The sequence below is a fragment of the Parasteatoda tepidariorum genome, chromosome X1 (genome assembly GCF_043381705.1).
Source record: "Parasteatoda tepidariorum isolate YZ-2023 chromosome X1, CAS_Ptep_4.0, whole genome shotgun sequence".
Lineage (NCBI taxonomy): Eukaryota > Metazoa > Arthropoda > Arachnida > Araneae > Theridiidae > Parasteatoda > Parasteatoda tepidariorum.
The window spans coordinates 20,094,493-20,110,589 of record NC_092214.1 but is presented as its reverse complement, the minus strand read 5'-3'; the positions used below and the strand labels follow the sequence as shown (position 1 = coordinate 20,110,589).

The 16,097-nt window shown below is 29.7% G+C and overlaps 1 protein-coding gene across 11 annotated transcripts in view; it reads left to right on the top strand.

Annotated features, from left to right (window-relative positions):
- Positions 1 to 16,097, top strand: part of LOC107453665 (cytosolic purine 5'-nucleotidase) — a 135,530-nt gene that overhangs the window by 58,488 nt on the left and 60,945 nt on the right. For 2 of the 11 annotated variants that reach the window (XM_071187378.1, XM_043040067.2), the window contains exon 1: positions 6,342 to 6,442. The exons of 5 other annotated variants lie outside the window; for them this stretch is intronic. In XM_071187378.1, coding sequence (XP_071043479.1) covers positions 6,376 to 6,442 — 67 coding nt within the window. In that variant the 5' untranslated portion in view covers positions 6,342 to 6,375. Of the gene's footprint in view, positions 1 to 2,063; positions 2,453 to 6,341; positions 6,443 to 16,097 lie in introns of those variants that run through there. 4 more of the 11 variants (XM_071187381.1, XM_016070563.3, XM_071187384.1 and 1 more) reach the window with 4 other exon arrangements.

Here is a 16,097-nt window from a genome sequence, read left to right as displayed (position 1 = left end):
ATTACAACCATAGTGCATTTTTAACCAATAGGCCGAATTGCCCATTTTTAAAATATATCTCAGAAATGTTTTTTTCTAATCCTCTTAATTATTTAATTTTGATTTAAATAAGACTTTCATGTCCGCAATGTCTTAGCATTTTTCATTTTTTAAAATTCCGGAATAATACTAAAAAAACTTGATTTGCAGTAAAAATAAATGGAAGTTTTACTCACATTTCCTTTTGTTATTTCAAAACAATTAATAATTATAAAAAAGAAATTGAAAAAGAAAAAAAATAATAATAATTAGATTTAGAGTATTTTCTATGAAGCAAAGAGAGTGATATTTTTTAACATCACAATTGGTGATCGAAACGGGCTACAGGTGGCGTTGAGCAGAGCTTTCTACTTATGGTGATACTTCTCATGCTCCAACCATTAGCGTGCGAAGAGTCATAGGAGAAAGAAGTACGAAAGAAAGAAAGTAGTTTCTGTCTTGGTTTTCAAATAGATTAAAAACTTTTAAGTTAAGAAACTATTTGAAACAGAAAACCACATTGAACATAGTTCTAAAAAAAAAAGAGTAATGAAAAATTTAAAAAATATATTTGACCGTTAAATTCGAAAAATATTAAGAAAGGAAAAAATATTATAGTACATTCCTATGCAATTAAGATGATGAGGAGAGGGCAGAGATCAGGTCAAGACATGGAACCGGCCTTCTCTCCAGATGGCATATTCGAGCGTTGCGATGGCGAATGCTTAATCTTTCATCACTAAAAAATCCAACATTGTTTTTATTGCTTCTCATCTTACTCTCTCATTTTCTATCTCCTTTATACCCATCGTTTATCAACTACTCGTTTTTTCACTTTTGCTGATAATTTTTTCTAAAATTTCTTCACTATTCATCGTAATTTAATAATTCTCGCAATTTATTTTAAATGATTGAATAAAGTTATGCACAAATTCAATTTGAGTTATAAATGATTTATCCACACAGTCAATTAAACTTTAAACAATTAAATTTAATAAGTTATGCTTTTCTATGCAGAAAATGATATAGGAAAGGTTAAAAAAATAACAGAATGATTTAAATTCTATTGTAAAAATTCGTGAATGCTAGTTAATTTAATATTACTAAAATATAATATAAAATAAGAATTTTTGTATTTGCAAACCATATTTTGGGGAAAATTTATTTTAGTGCAATTTAGTATGACAAAATTACACTTTTAGACATGGAACTAGTATTTTTCCTAGATGGCGCATCAGAGCATTACGATCTCAAATGGGATTTCCAAATCTAACCGTATATTCCCATACTTAATTTCGCATATGCGGTACCTTTCCTACCGGGCCACTTTCACTACATGAGATTCGATTCGTGCAGTTCGATCACCGTCGTTGAAGAACAGGAACCTGATAGATCAAATGTATCCTCCTGCAAAAGAATCCACAAATCCAGCTGTCCTTCTTTAATTGAGTTTGAGAGTTGCGCGAATCGAATGTAAAATGAACTGTTTCTTTCACATTACATGCGATTCAAACACCACCGATTGCCATCGGGAGGAAAAGAAAGTTTTTTTTTTATTTACTTCACACAAGAGCTGCACAATGGGCTATTGGTGACGGTCTGAGAAACATCCATGAGGATGATTCAAAGACATTCGTCGCAATTTCGATCTTCTGCAGAGCAGATGGCTCACCTACTTTGGTAGCCTGCAGGGAGAAAAAATTTATGAGTGAATATATTTTACCAATCAGATTCTCATTCTCCCTTAATAGCAACCGGAGGGGCGTGTATCGCATGCAACAAGTATGGCTCGATTGTGAGGAAAGTCATTTTGAGACGATCATGCAAGTGAAGGTTCTCGTCGCCAATTAGCCCAATGTGCAGCTCTAGTGCGACGTAAATTAACAACAACAACAACATTCACATACGCAAAATTCGCATGTGAATGAAAACCTGGTTGGTTAACATTTTAACCTATGAAAAACTCATCAATTAAGTTCTCATTTGCATGTGAAAAATTTTAAGCAGTGAGAGTGGTCCTTTGTATGGTGTCAGAAACTATTATCACATTCGCCAGTAAACCGCCAACGCAAAAGTCTCTTTCATAAACGCTTTCTTTATAATAAAAAATAGGCAGGCGGAAATGTTTTATGAATTAAATTTGGAAAATCTATTTTTAGAGTTTATTAATTCTTTGGCAACAGTTGACGTTTCGCGGTTTTTCTTGTTTTCGTTTTTGAATGTTTTAGAAATGATGCATTAATTTTTGTTTCTTAATAAATTTGATATTCGCTTGATTATTTTTTGTTTGTTGATTAACAACTCTAAGGTAAATGTCTACTATAACAAAATATTGCACCCTCATGCAAAAATTTGGAAGATTCATAATGTTTATTGATTAAACTTTTCTTCTGTTTATTTATTGACGTTTTATTCATTGCAGAATTTTTTGCAGGTTACTGTTATTCAACCTTTTTCATTGATGTATATTATTTTTCATTCTAGTTAAAGTGATTCAATTTAGAGAATTTTAAAATTTCCCCAGTCAAAACGTTTTGAAAGTTAATTAGTTTCTGACTTTCATTTTTTAAATAAATAATGGAAGTTAGAGTATATTTTTTATTTGACATTTCTGTTACTTTTATTCATATATACCATATTTGTGATTTCGAATCATAATTTTTCTGACCTAATCTTTAATATTGTCTAATTTTTTTAAATGATCAAATTTCAAATTGTTACAAACGTACTATTTAACTAACTTTATTAGGAAAGTTAGTTAAGTAGTGGGGTAAAATGTTTAGGAAACACCTTTTTCAAAGTATGAAAAAATTTGTTCTCTGCCTAAAAAGGGGTGAGTTCAGTGATGTAGAGCTAATGGATTTTATTTTATAACTGTCGAGTCCAGAAGACAAGGGAAATCCTGATCCAGTGGAAAACCAGTCCAGAAGACAAGGGAAATCCTGATTCAAGTATTGGGGGAAATTTTCCTTTTGTTAGAACTAACCCGCATTTGCATTATATGGAGAGAAAAACCTCCCGAGGTTAGCCTGACGGCAAGGAGACTCTAACCCATGATCCACCTACTATTGAGGATATTTTGTAAAAACACTGTGATCTGTGCAAGCCTTGTGCTGAATTTTTATTTATCGCCAATCACTAGGATTTGAACCCAGCTCATTTAATTCGAAAGCGAGTGCTCTTTCTCCTGAGCCACCAGAGTTCAATGAAGATAATTGTAATGGATATGAAGTTTTAGCTTCTTTTGTGATCAAATTGATAACTTCTATGTATGGGGACTTTGCCCCCTTATAACAATCTGATATTTTCGTATTGTGATCTGTTGCACCAACTACAACTGCCAAGGTGCCAAAGATATTAAACTTGCAAATTAAAAGAAAAAAGCATGTTGATATGTGCCTGGAAGCGGCTATGAATTTATACCTTTTGAGTAGGTCCCTTTCTGTGATGTTGTTTTTAAATTTCACACTGGCCGTTGCCCGGAAGTAGCCAAGACTTTGCGATTATTCTGCCACAGATCACAATGTGGAAATCTCCCCTCTGTCTACCACTGGGATTCAAACCCAGTTCCTCTCATTGGAAGTCGAACGCTCTATCCCTTGAGCCATCAGGTCTCAGAGATAATGGATTAGGCTCCAAATTGTTTCAAATTTAAACTGTAAACAATTGTTTGTAGATATTTCTGTGTTGTGTTCCAATGCTCCAATAGCAACTTCCAAGGAGCCTGATGGATTTCAAACTTGAAAATAAAACAAAATATAGAGGTTTACCGAGTGGTGACTACAAGTTATATTCCCTCGAGTTGTTCCTCTCCTGTGATGTTTTTTCTTCTTTTTCTTTCCAATTTCTCGCTGCCCGGAACTTGCCAAGACTTAGCGATTATTCTACTTCAGATCATAATACCAAAATTTTTCTAGTTATTTGACTGCCAACTATCTAGCCCAACTATCTTTGACCTGTTGAACTGTCTAACCAAGGAGCAGAAATATATTTAATAATCAGTAGATAATTACAAATATTCTGTGGGAGGATATTTCCATATTGGTATCTGTTCCTGCTGACTATTATTATTAGTTGAGGCACTAGAAAGATTTTAAACTTAAAAAGGAGATCTGTAAAGATTTGGCCAGGGATGTTTACAAGTTTTATCTTGCAAGTTAGCTCTCTGCTGTAACTTTTTTTTTAGTTTCTTGCAGGCCAGTGTAAGGAAGTTGCCAAAACTTTGCAATTATTTTAGCGAAGGTACTGTCTCCCAGTGAGTGGTCCAAAATAAGTAAAACAACCAATAAAACTCGCATTAACAAATTTTACCATTTTTTTAATGACTAATAATTTATAAACTGAATTTGCAAAACGATAAAAAGAACTTTAATTGATTAAGTTATATAAAAATCCATCATATTAAGTTAACTAAATTTTTCTGTCTGAAAGTAGACAAATAGTTTTGTTTATAAAACAAATTGATCTGTGAGAAAGTCGACATAATTAGTTTTGTTTGTAAAACAAATTTTTCTGTGATGTATGTCACAGTTTTGAGTACTTATTGCATTAAGGCTATGCAACTTGCAGCTTTTCTATTCATGATAATTCATTTTTTTAATTAAAATATTTTTATTTATATTTAAGATAATAAAAAAATAAATTATAATGGAAAAGTTAAAAATTTTAACAAGTACAGTGCAGAACCTCTTATCCGGAAATCAGAAAACCGGAAAACCAGATAACCGGAATGAAATTTGGAACCGGAAATAATTTTCTTCCATTAAAAAATTTTTTTTTTCTTGCAAGATTTTGAGCCTATTTTGTTATTTAGAGCGTNAAAATAAATTATAATGGAAAAGTTAAAAATTTTAACAAGTACAGTGCAGAACCTCTTATCCGGAAATCAGATAACCAGAATGAAATTTAGAACCGGAAATAATTTTCTTCCATTAAAAAAAATTTTTTTTTTCTTGCAAGATTTTGAGCCCATTTTGTTATTTAGAGCGTACGGCGCATCGAGTTGACGAAAGAACTGATTTAGAGGACGGATCAAAAGCCGTTTGTAGACGAATCTCACATAAGCACAAATAGCTTATATATGTTATTAATGTTAGTAATAACATTAATAACATATATAAGCCTGTATATAATTTTTATTTCATAATTTCTTTCCTTATTTAAACTTAAGTGTATTATTATTTATCATTTTTTATTATTTCTAAAATTATTTTTTAGTTTCGTTTTATAAACATTAAAGAAAACGGCATTTTGTAGCGATTCAGAAAACCGGAAAAATCAGTTATCCGGAATCGCGATGGTCCCGATCGTTCCGGATAATCGGTTCTCCACTGTACTAACATTCAATTCATAATTATTAGAAAATTCAAAAATATTCTTACCGGATCTGAATTGATTGTTATATCTGAATTGTACTAATTAAAATTCCATTTTATTTTCTTATGCTTAAATTATATGTTCTCAACCTTTTTGCATCTGATGAAGCCCTTTTTAATATCCTATAGAAATTAGTAAATGTCTTATATAATCAGCAGCTACAGGTAGGAAAACAAATTTTGTTGAACATTTGTTTTCTATGTTGCACAAATAGCAAGTATTGAAAACATAATCGTCTAATAGCTTGGTATAAACATTCATACAATTTAAATGAAAGCTACCAGAAAATAAACATAAAATTCAACACTGGGGAACTGCTGCTCGCCTTACCTACTAACTATCCCATGATTTCTTCTCATTCATTTTTGTTCTTTAAACAGATTGCCACATCTAAGTAAAAAGTTTTCAAAATTTGTTATTCTATGAATTCAGAATTGATTTTACAGATTTAGTTGTTGCTTATGTTGTAATGAAAACCAAATAATTTTGCTCATCTACTATCGCAACTTCATCTACCAATTTTTTTTATAAATTCTTATTTAGTGTTTTGTAACTATAAAAACTTGATAAATGTTTTTTTTTTTACTAAAGAGATTCTTCTACTGTAGTGCAATGAGTTAGTTCTTAATATTGCTTCCCAACTTTAAATTGTTATTTTCTATTTTTTATTGTAATTGCATATACTTTAACCCACTGGCGGTTAAGGAAATGGGCAAAATTGGGAGAATGTTTCTCCCCTACACACAGTTCCCCTATCAGTTAATATGGGAAAACCGGTTTTGCTATGCAGAGAAGACTGCAGGTTAAAATGCGACTTTTTACGTGCAGAACCGTCAGTGGGTTAATTGAACATATTTTTACATGTAACTTAGTTCAGAAGTACGTATCGCTTATTAAAAAGAAAATATAACTTATTTACCATTTGATAATTGTAAAACAGATTTTTTTTAGGTATCTTTAACTAGTTATCGTTAATATTGAATGACAAATTTATGTAGTGGAAAGGTCTGTGTCTTTAAGTTGTCCCGTATCAAAAGTTGGGACTTTGGTAAGCCCAGAAAATATGTCTTTAAGATAAGCAAAGATATAAGCATGCGTTGTTCCATAAAAAATAATAAATAAATGATGTATAATGTTAATATTCATGCAAAAAAGTTTGTTTTTGATTAAATAAGATCCTAAAAAATACTAAAATAAAAATACTTAACTACAAAATGTTCAGTATGACAAAATAAGTGACACTGTTAAATTAAAAAATCCTTTTCATGACTGAAGACAGGTTTTTCTTCTGTCTTTTTCTCCATTTGACGTGAAGAATTAGCAGCTCAGATATTCAGGTAAAAACAACGTTTAAAAAAAAGCATGAAATTCGAAAAGTAAATCAATCCTATTTATAGTGATAAAAAATTTTAAGTTAAGAACAAAATTGAAAATGTTTTTTACTGAAAATATTTATAATTTATGTTTTTAAAGTGCCTGCCAGGTGGCCGAGCTGTCAGCGGGCCTGACTGTGAAGTCAATGGTTGTGGGGTTGAATTCCGCTTAGGGCATGGATGTTTCTCTCTGTGTGTTCTCTATTGTGTGAATGTTGCCCACCCTATAAAACAGGTATCTGTGGCATGGGTAATGTTGCTCGCCTCCGTTGCTTAGGTTCACAGGTGCCCTCTGGGTAACGTTAAATGAGTAATACCTCCGGCGTCTTCCTGGGTGAAGAACAAAAGTTCAGTGTCTGCTGTTAAAAAAAGGTTTTTAAAGCATAAAAAAAATAGATGGACAGTGTTTTCCTCATTGCTGTGTCACTTCCTAGGTATGTGTCACTTCTTAGGGGAAGTTGTGTCACCTCCTTCTGTGTCTCAGCTAGAAGGAAGTGGGTGTTTTTGTAATTATTTATGGTTTGCTTTATGATAGAGATATGTTCTTCTCTTGAAGCAGAGCCATTTTTGTGTTTTATGGGGTCTTGGGCCTGTCTTCATTTGGGGGTCCTATATGAGTAATTTAAAAAACATATTTTACTTTTGAGTAATTTAAAATTTTTATTTTTAGAAAGTAAAACAATGATACATTAATATGAAAGCTTTAATACATTATTTGCATAGAAAGTTTAAGGTAGCAATTTTTACCCGTTTTGAGAGGCAAAGTCTTCTATCACATCATTAAAATCAATTTTTTTGCAAGACATTATATTCAATGCTCATGATTGGCAAATGACTCATTCTTTCTTAAGTCATGCTATTTCTTAGTTTATTTTTTTATTAATTTTAGTCTTTAAAATGAACATGAGCCACTACACTTAGTTAACATGAGGGACAATTGTCAAATGTCTCTCATGAAAAAAAATTGACAAATGTCAATGTATGGAAATTCTGCGATATTGTTGTTTTTTACTATTTTATACATCTCATCTATTCCTAATTGGTCTAACTTAATATCCTATGCCAAATAATTGTTAAAACGTTCTAATTATAGCTCTAGTTCTTTTTCATTTACATCATTGGCATGAAGTCTTCAAAAATTATATCAATGATGCATTAATTCCTAGGACTTTAAAAAATTTAAATTTTAAAAAAAATCTGAACAAGTCAGTTGTTAGTTTATATGCCATTGAGAGAGATTTTAATTAACTAATCAATGTGTCAGATACTAGGAGATAAACTTAAATTTTAAATATTTCGTTACCTTGTCATATAGCAGCGTCAGCATATCCCTTATAAAATGCCAAGCAAGAAATTCTTGGTGAAGTATACGCGTCGTCTCATCTTCATATTTAAAATTAGGTAAATTTTCCTTGAAAATGGTTTCATAAGTAGAGAACTTTTCTCTCTGTTTACTCACAAAACCAATCAAGGTTCAATCAATTTCGGACCATCATCGAAATTAAGACCTTTCTTCTGTATGTTTTTTGAAGTCTGATTTATTTTTGATTACATGTCACCACAAAATTCTCTACCAACACAAAATTTTCCAACTTCTTCAATTTCTTTAAAAAACCACAAGCATTGAGTCTAGATTCTAGACACTCTTCTTTGTTCTTGACTAAATTTTGAAGAATGTCTATAATTTTTCTGTAACTTTTTTGCATTAATGTTACTGCATCTAAATGGGTGGACCACTTAGTATCTGATGGACGTTTTATGACTAGTCCAAATTCTAAGCATTCTGTTGAGGTATTCCACAACGGGTAGAACTCTAGAAAAAAAGAGCTAAGTTTCTGTAAAAATTGGAAATAATCCTCTAAGTTGCATAACGTTCATGAAATAAGTTTAAGCTATGTGCTAGACATGGTAAAAAAAAAATTGCTCTAAGACAATTCTCTTTTAACCTTTCTTATAACTTGAGTACTTGCCTGCCATATTTAGTGTGTTATCATATGTCCTTGACAATCACTTATATTTATGTCTTGGTCATTAGGAAAAGATACAATAGTATAAGACAAGTACTCAGATTTATGCCTTTCAATTGGAATAAAATCCGAAAAACGTTCTACAGAATTCTGTCTTTGACGTATCGGATAGCAAATGTCAGCTAATCTACAAAGGAAATGTCTGGTGTTGAATCAATACTGACAGAAAAATATTTTGTTTTCTTTAGTTCTGCAATTATTTTGTTTTATACTTTATATCCCACAACTGATTAAGCTTTCATTAATTACAAATCGAAGTTAATAAATAGGATGCATGTCTATTGTCCTTTTCCCCATTATTTATTATAAGTCCAGCAAAAGAAGAGAGTCAAGTTAACTCAATAGTTCCAAAGTTTCCAAATAATTTCCTTTATGCCGCATTCCATTTATTTGATCATCTCCGCGGAATGAAAGACTTTTAATGCTAAAAACTTTATTACTTCTAAAATTCTGTAGAATACTTTTCAAGAATTGATTTGGTTGTTAGTTTGATTAGTTAAAACTCTACCTATTCAGCATTCTTTTTCTTGACAAGTAATTCATTGCAGTAAACCATTTTCATTTTTATTCAGTTCAAACGTTGGAAATCAACTTTCATATTTTTTTCAACAAATATTTTATTTTATAACTGTCGTTGAACAGCTGACCCGATCTTGGGTTTAAGACTATTGTTCAACTGTAGCCTTGTAATTTTAAACCCAATCCAGAAGGTAAGGGAACTTCTGGATCAAGTATTAGGAGAAAGTTGCCTTCATGGAGGATGTTTTGATGGGACTAATCTGCATAGTCAGCACTCTGGGATGCGGAATTCGTATCGACCAGCCATCGCTAGGGTTCGAACCCGGTTCACCTTATTGGAAGGCGAACGCTCTATCCCCTGAGCCATTAGGGCTCTGTGATTTATAATTGTTATTATTTTTATATAATTTATAGCTAATGTATTCCAATTTATACTGAAAATATTTTTAAGCTTTAGCTTGACATAATAGCTTTTGTCAAACTAAAAAAGAAATTAAAAAAACATTAAAAAATAGACACCAGTTTAAGAAAAAAATTCTAATTAAAATTACTACTCTCTAAAGCAGTGTTCCTTAACCCTTTTGATGTAATGGACCCCTTTTAAAAAATTTTACAAAGTCACGGACCACACCCCTGTGAAAAAAAAAATTGCAAAAAACGTCAATTATTAGAAAACATTTAATTTTATTATTTTAATAGTATACAAAATTTTTAAAATTAAAATTTTTAATGTGAAGGTTGCTGCTGCTTATCCTTACTTAACAAATTGGATTGGGGGATGGTTTTCAACAAAGCAAACGGGCATATCATGTTCAACATTCAATCGATTTCGATGTTATGTTTTTATGGTCACAATTGTAGAAAATACTTCTTCGCAAAGATACACTGTAGCAAACAAAATTATAGCTGCCATAACTCGCTTTACAAGCAATGGACAGGCTTCCAAGCGTTTTAAAAATTAGGAGTAGTCAGCGGACCCCCAAAATATAACTCATGGACCCCTTAGGGGTTCATGAACCACAGGTTAAGAAACCCTGCTCTAAAGGAAAATTTATTTTAGTAGTTAAACTTTTAAATCAATCGATCCTATTTTATGCAGTTTGAGTTCATCATTTCAAGAATAGTAAATAAATAGTTGCAATAAATTTATACTCGCAATCAGATTAGGTGAAATCGAAATAAAACTGATATAAGTGATATGTTTTGATTCTCACACTCACCTGAGCACATGACCAAACTAAGTGTTAATGCTGTTCTAATTAGGACTATAAAACACAAACTAGGCAACATAAAACTTGAAGGAGCATGGTAAAAAAATTCAAGGAATAACAAACATAAAACATTGTTCCAGTGTTGTTGACTGGCATTCAAAACTCCCCTTTCCCAAAACTGTATAGCACATGCAGTTCTTTCTGTTCTTATCACCTTTTTTGTTGAACGTATTATTCCATCATCTGCAACAAGTTATGATCGAGGAGATGTGTGGGTAAATCTCTTTTTTCTTTTAATATTTCATCAAAAACACTCTCATTTGTTAACTTTTTTTAAAAAATAAATTAATAAGGATAAAAAAAAAGAAAAATTTAAAAAATGCTATTGAGATTTTTGCCCTGGCCTTGGGCCCAGTTGGCTCATCCATAAAACCAGCTCTGTCTTGAAGAGTTATATTTAGTTTTGTTGAGTGTAGTTTTCTTTGTATTTTAAGTTTTATCTTCTAAATAAACATAGCTGTACAGCTTTCTGTGAATTGAATTCTTCATTTATAATAGATATCTGAAACTTAATACTTTTATTCTTTCAACAATTTAAACCTTAACCTAGCCTGTCTGCTGGTGTGTCTTTTAATCACTATTTAATATTTAGTTTCATTAATATTCATAATTTGTTCCTTTTACCAATATTTGTTTTTCTATAACTGCTTTTATGTTGTCAGAAACTGTTTAAGTAGCTATTAGAGCAGTATAAATGTTTAACTACCCTTAAAAGGAGCTAATGGAATTATTAAAAAAAAAATTGTCTTTTACGTAAGATTTTATAACAGATTACAGTTTTCGGGAAACAGACATCCGTATATGACTCTTTGTACTGTGGTATAATCATTAAACACCCTTTTACTTTTTAATCTTAAAATTATTAAATACCTTTATAATCCAAATAGAATTGAATAAAAAGATGTTTAAATAAGAGAAATCAATAATTTACTGGTAAATGCCGTTCTAACTTGTTGATCATATTCAAAGATTTTTCTAAGTTAATTACAGATCTTATCTGATTTTTCTCGCCAACAAAAATGCACTGCAAAAAATGAGAAATAAGGAAACCTACTGACTCTCTGTTAAGCAAAACATACATTGAATTGAAAAAAAAAAAACTCATAGTATTTATCTCTATATATATAGCACAATAAGGACAAAAAGGATAAAGAGAAAAACAAAGAAAATTAATATGTTTCATTTACTGCACTTAAGCTGCTATTATATAGAACTCATAAAATTAGCTAAAAATATCGAGAAAACATGGAAAATATTAAAGATTAATGAAAAGAGTAATTATTAAAATAAAATATTTGAAAAAAGAAATTAAAAAAATATACATTTAAAAGCCCTAAAACGAAAACAAAAAAATAAAATAAAAGATATCTCTTCATCTTACACGATTATATCTGCAAAAAGGAGTGCTATCTTATATTTTATCAATATACCCAAATAAAAAAAATATCAATACAATAGTAGGAGGAGCACTAAAAAAAAAAGAAAGAAACTGAAACAAAATAGAACACATAAGTATAAAATATATCCCGTAATAAACAGATAAGAAAATGTAACTAAATAAAAACAAAACTAAATCTATAAAACGAGTAGTGAATTCAAATGGACTTACGTGTACAGGAAACTTTTAAGAATGATTCAAAATATTTTTGTAATAAGATGGCCTGATTACAAAATATGAAAACAGAAGTGCAAATGGAGATAAAAGCATTAAAAGAGGGATTTTGTTTTATGGCGCATTCTTACTGCATTACTGAAGCGGGTTTGATTTGTTACCAAGGATTGGCCTAAAAATGAATGTGCGCAATGTAATAATATTATGATTGATAATTTGAAGAAGTTTATAATTAATAAGGTTGATATTTAACTATACAATTTTAATAAAATAACATTTATTTAAAAAAAAAAGAAAGAGAAAAACATGATTTGCTCATTTTCACGGATTTTTAGTTACTGATTTGCCCGAATTGGATTTACACATAGTAAAAATATAAATTAACAAAAAGTTTTTAGTAAATTTATTAATAATAACATGCAATTAACTCAATGATTTTATATAGAATTTAATTACTTCAGTTGGGTATCCAGTGTTTTTTTATTTTAAATCAAATTTTGAAAGAGTGTATATCTATTTTTTTTNTTTTTTTTTTTTTTTTTTTTTTTTTTTTTTTTTTTTTTTTTTTGGATGAATAAACCTTACTGCATATTCTTTTAAATCTAATCATTTGATTGAAAATGGTATTTAAATACAGTCGGACCCCGATTTAACGAACCCCTATTTAAAGAATTTTTTTCAACCAAAACAGAGTAAAAAACCCCTTATTAATGAATAATTAACCCCGAATTAACGAATTGTTTCGGCATCCGGAAAAAATATTTTTCATTAATTTTGATCAGAAAAATATTGCATTTTTTTGTAATTGGCAGATTCTTAAGGGAAAAAAATCTTTCCTGGGAGGAATAAAATAGAAAAAGTGCATCTTTGTCTCAAACAAAAGAAAAGCCTCCAACAGGGAAAAACAAAATTCGTCGTGGGTAGGTGTGCAGAGTCAATAAGACGTTACACTTGCAAGGTCATTTTCCGGGGATTTGTCATGTGGACTATGAGTCAAAAAGGAAATTCCTTTCTTATCTTAGATAGTCCTTTATAACTAGTATTTTTTAATAATACATATGTACAAAAAACCATTTTTTTTTAACCCCGATGTTACGAATGATCCCGATTTAACGAATGAAATTTCCGGTCCCTATGAATTTGTTAAATCGGGGTCCGACTGTAGATGTTTTTAGAAACATTAGAATTCCAGGTAATTAGTTTATTTATATTGAAATTAAATTAATTTCTCTTATCGTATAAATCGACAAAACAGATATTTTTTTCTTTTATAATACCCAAATACAAAAGATTAATATCATCATCATGATTACTGAGCAAGATTAATTCCGCGAGGTAAATACTATTTAATAAAATTGTATAATCTTGAAAATTAACGATAATTAAATCATCAATAAATCTAAAAACAAATTTATATTAAGAGTATAATTTTTTTTCATAATACTAGTATAAAAATAAGTTAGCTAAGAGAGATGAAAAATTATGTCCTTGATTGATTCCATCAATTGAATAAAAATATCTTTTTCATTGTAAAGATAATTATTAAAAAGACAAAAATTAATTAGAATCCCCAATAATCAAAATTGCAATTCAGGTCATTTTTAAAATCATAGTATTGACTCAAAAGGACATCTTTTAGTTTAGAAAGGGAAATGGTATTGAAAAGATCCTGGAAATCAAAAGTTGCAATAGAATGAATTTTCTTTTCTTTAATAAATTCTAAAAATGGTTGATTATCAGTGGTAATCCAAAAATATCCTTCTATAATAATATTGCTAATAATTTTATTTAAATAGTTAGAGAAAATGGTGCCAGGTTTAGTTAGATAAGTATTGCACCCACATGTGATTGTTCTAAATTTTATTGGAATTTTATGAAATTTTGGACTGATAATTAAGTAAGGAAATTGTATATTGCAAATTTTCATTTTTAACCTCTTATATAAAGCTAAAAATTTTTTTAATCATAGCATTATTTAAATTGCTAAGCTTAAAATTTTTACTCCCTATTTAAAAGTTCAACATAGAATTTTTTACTGAAAATTGCATAATTACTGTTAGCTTTGTCTATGGGAGTAGTTACAAAATTTTTTTGTAGTTGCTTAATTAATCGAACAATCTTAGAAAAATTTGTTGAATTGTTACTGTTATTTAAATTTTCTTTATTATTGAAAACAAAGTTTTAAGGTAATAATAAGCAGTCCATTTCTATTTTGCTAACATACCTAAAGGTAAAGGGAATCTATTTGATATCGTTAAGCAAAAGCTATTGAGATCATTAAGAAAGTATTTTATAATTTTATTAATTGATATATGGTAAATGGGTCTCAATTTGTGCCTTATATCAATAAATTCCTAAGTTCTAAATTTTCTATAATATTTCAATTACCGGTAATGATATGTCTTTGATGTTTATCAACAAAATATTTTTCTTCTTCTCAGTGACATTCATAATTTATATATTTATTTTCCCTAATTTCTTGTTAGTATCACTATAATTAAATATGGTTCTACCAAGAGATTTATTATATTTAAAGCTTTTAATTACGTTAAAATCTTTTAATGGAAACAAATTTTAAAAATTTTCAAAAGTATTATGAAATTTGTTCAGATCAAAAATAGGGTTTTAAAAGTAAATAACGAAATATAAATAATCTAAATTTTTCTTTATATTTGGAGAAATTTTACTCATTTTAACTTTTACAAGATCAGAGAATTACAAAGTGTAAATTAATAAAAGAAAAGTTTATAATAAGATCTTGAAGCTTATATACATCATTATTCTTAAGGGAGAAAACAAAATCTTTCATTGGTTTAATATTATAATGTTTATTAAAATCTTTTTTCCATGTTAGAAATAAAATTTTCATTTAATTTGTCACTATTAGGAGAGTTTTTACTACTTCCTAATCCCCGTTTATCTTGATTTGTACGCTTATCTTTAATATGAAAAAGTGAGTAAGTTGAGGAGTTATTAAAATTAATCTGTATGTTGGAAGGTGATGCCCGGTGGCTGAGCGGTAGCGCTTCGCGTTGTCGTTCCACAGATCCCTGTTTGGTCCTTGGACCGGGCAAGGTTGACTCAGCCTTTCATCCCTTCAGTGGGTCGATAAAATGAGTACCAAGCATGCTTGGGAGCTAAACACTGGGGGCTCTGCGTTGGACTGACCACCCAACCGGAACATCTGCTCTTGTGCCTCGGAGCCCAAAGGTCAAGAAAATTGGGATGGGCACAGTAGGCCTTGTCCCTCTATGCCACTGAGTTTAGTTTATGTTGGAAGGTATCGTTTAGTCCATGCGGCAAAATTGTTTTGTATTTAAGCATGTAGTAATTTTTTTTCTAGTCTTAAATTGATATCTTCTACTATGTCTAAAATATTAATTTTGACACTGTTAAAATTATGTTCTCTGAAATTATTCAATTTTAGGTTATTGATAATTTTATTACTGTTTATATCTGAATGGTGCTGATTAATTCTAATATTAAGCACTCCTTTGTGCGGATATAATCATGTGAGCTGTTGAAGAAATTATATCTTTTCATTTTTTTTTGTCTTCTGGTTTTTTAATATATATATTTTTAATTTTTTTTTTAAATATTTTATTTTATTGATTTTTCTTCTTCTCTTTTCATTAATCTTTAATATTTTCCATGTTCTCTCTATATTTTAAACTTATTTTATGAGTTCTACATACTTGCAGCTCATGCGCAGTAAATAAAACTTATTAATTTTCTTCATTTATCTCTTTTTTTCTTTTTATCCTTTATCTTTATTGAGCATTCGATATATATATATATATAGCACAATGAAGACAAAATGAGAAAAACGAAGAAAATTGAAAAAATTAATGATCTTTATCAAGTTAATTAATAAGTTTTATAAGAATGTGAAAAAATCAAA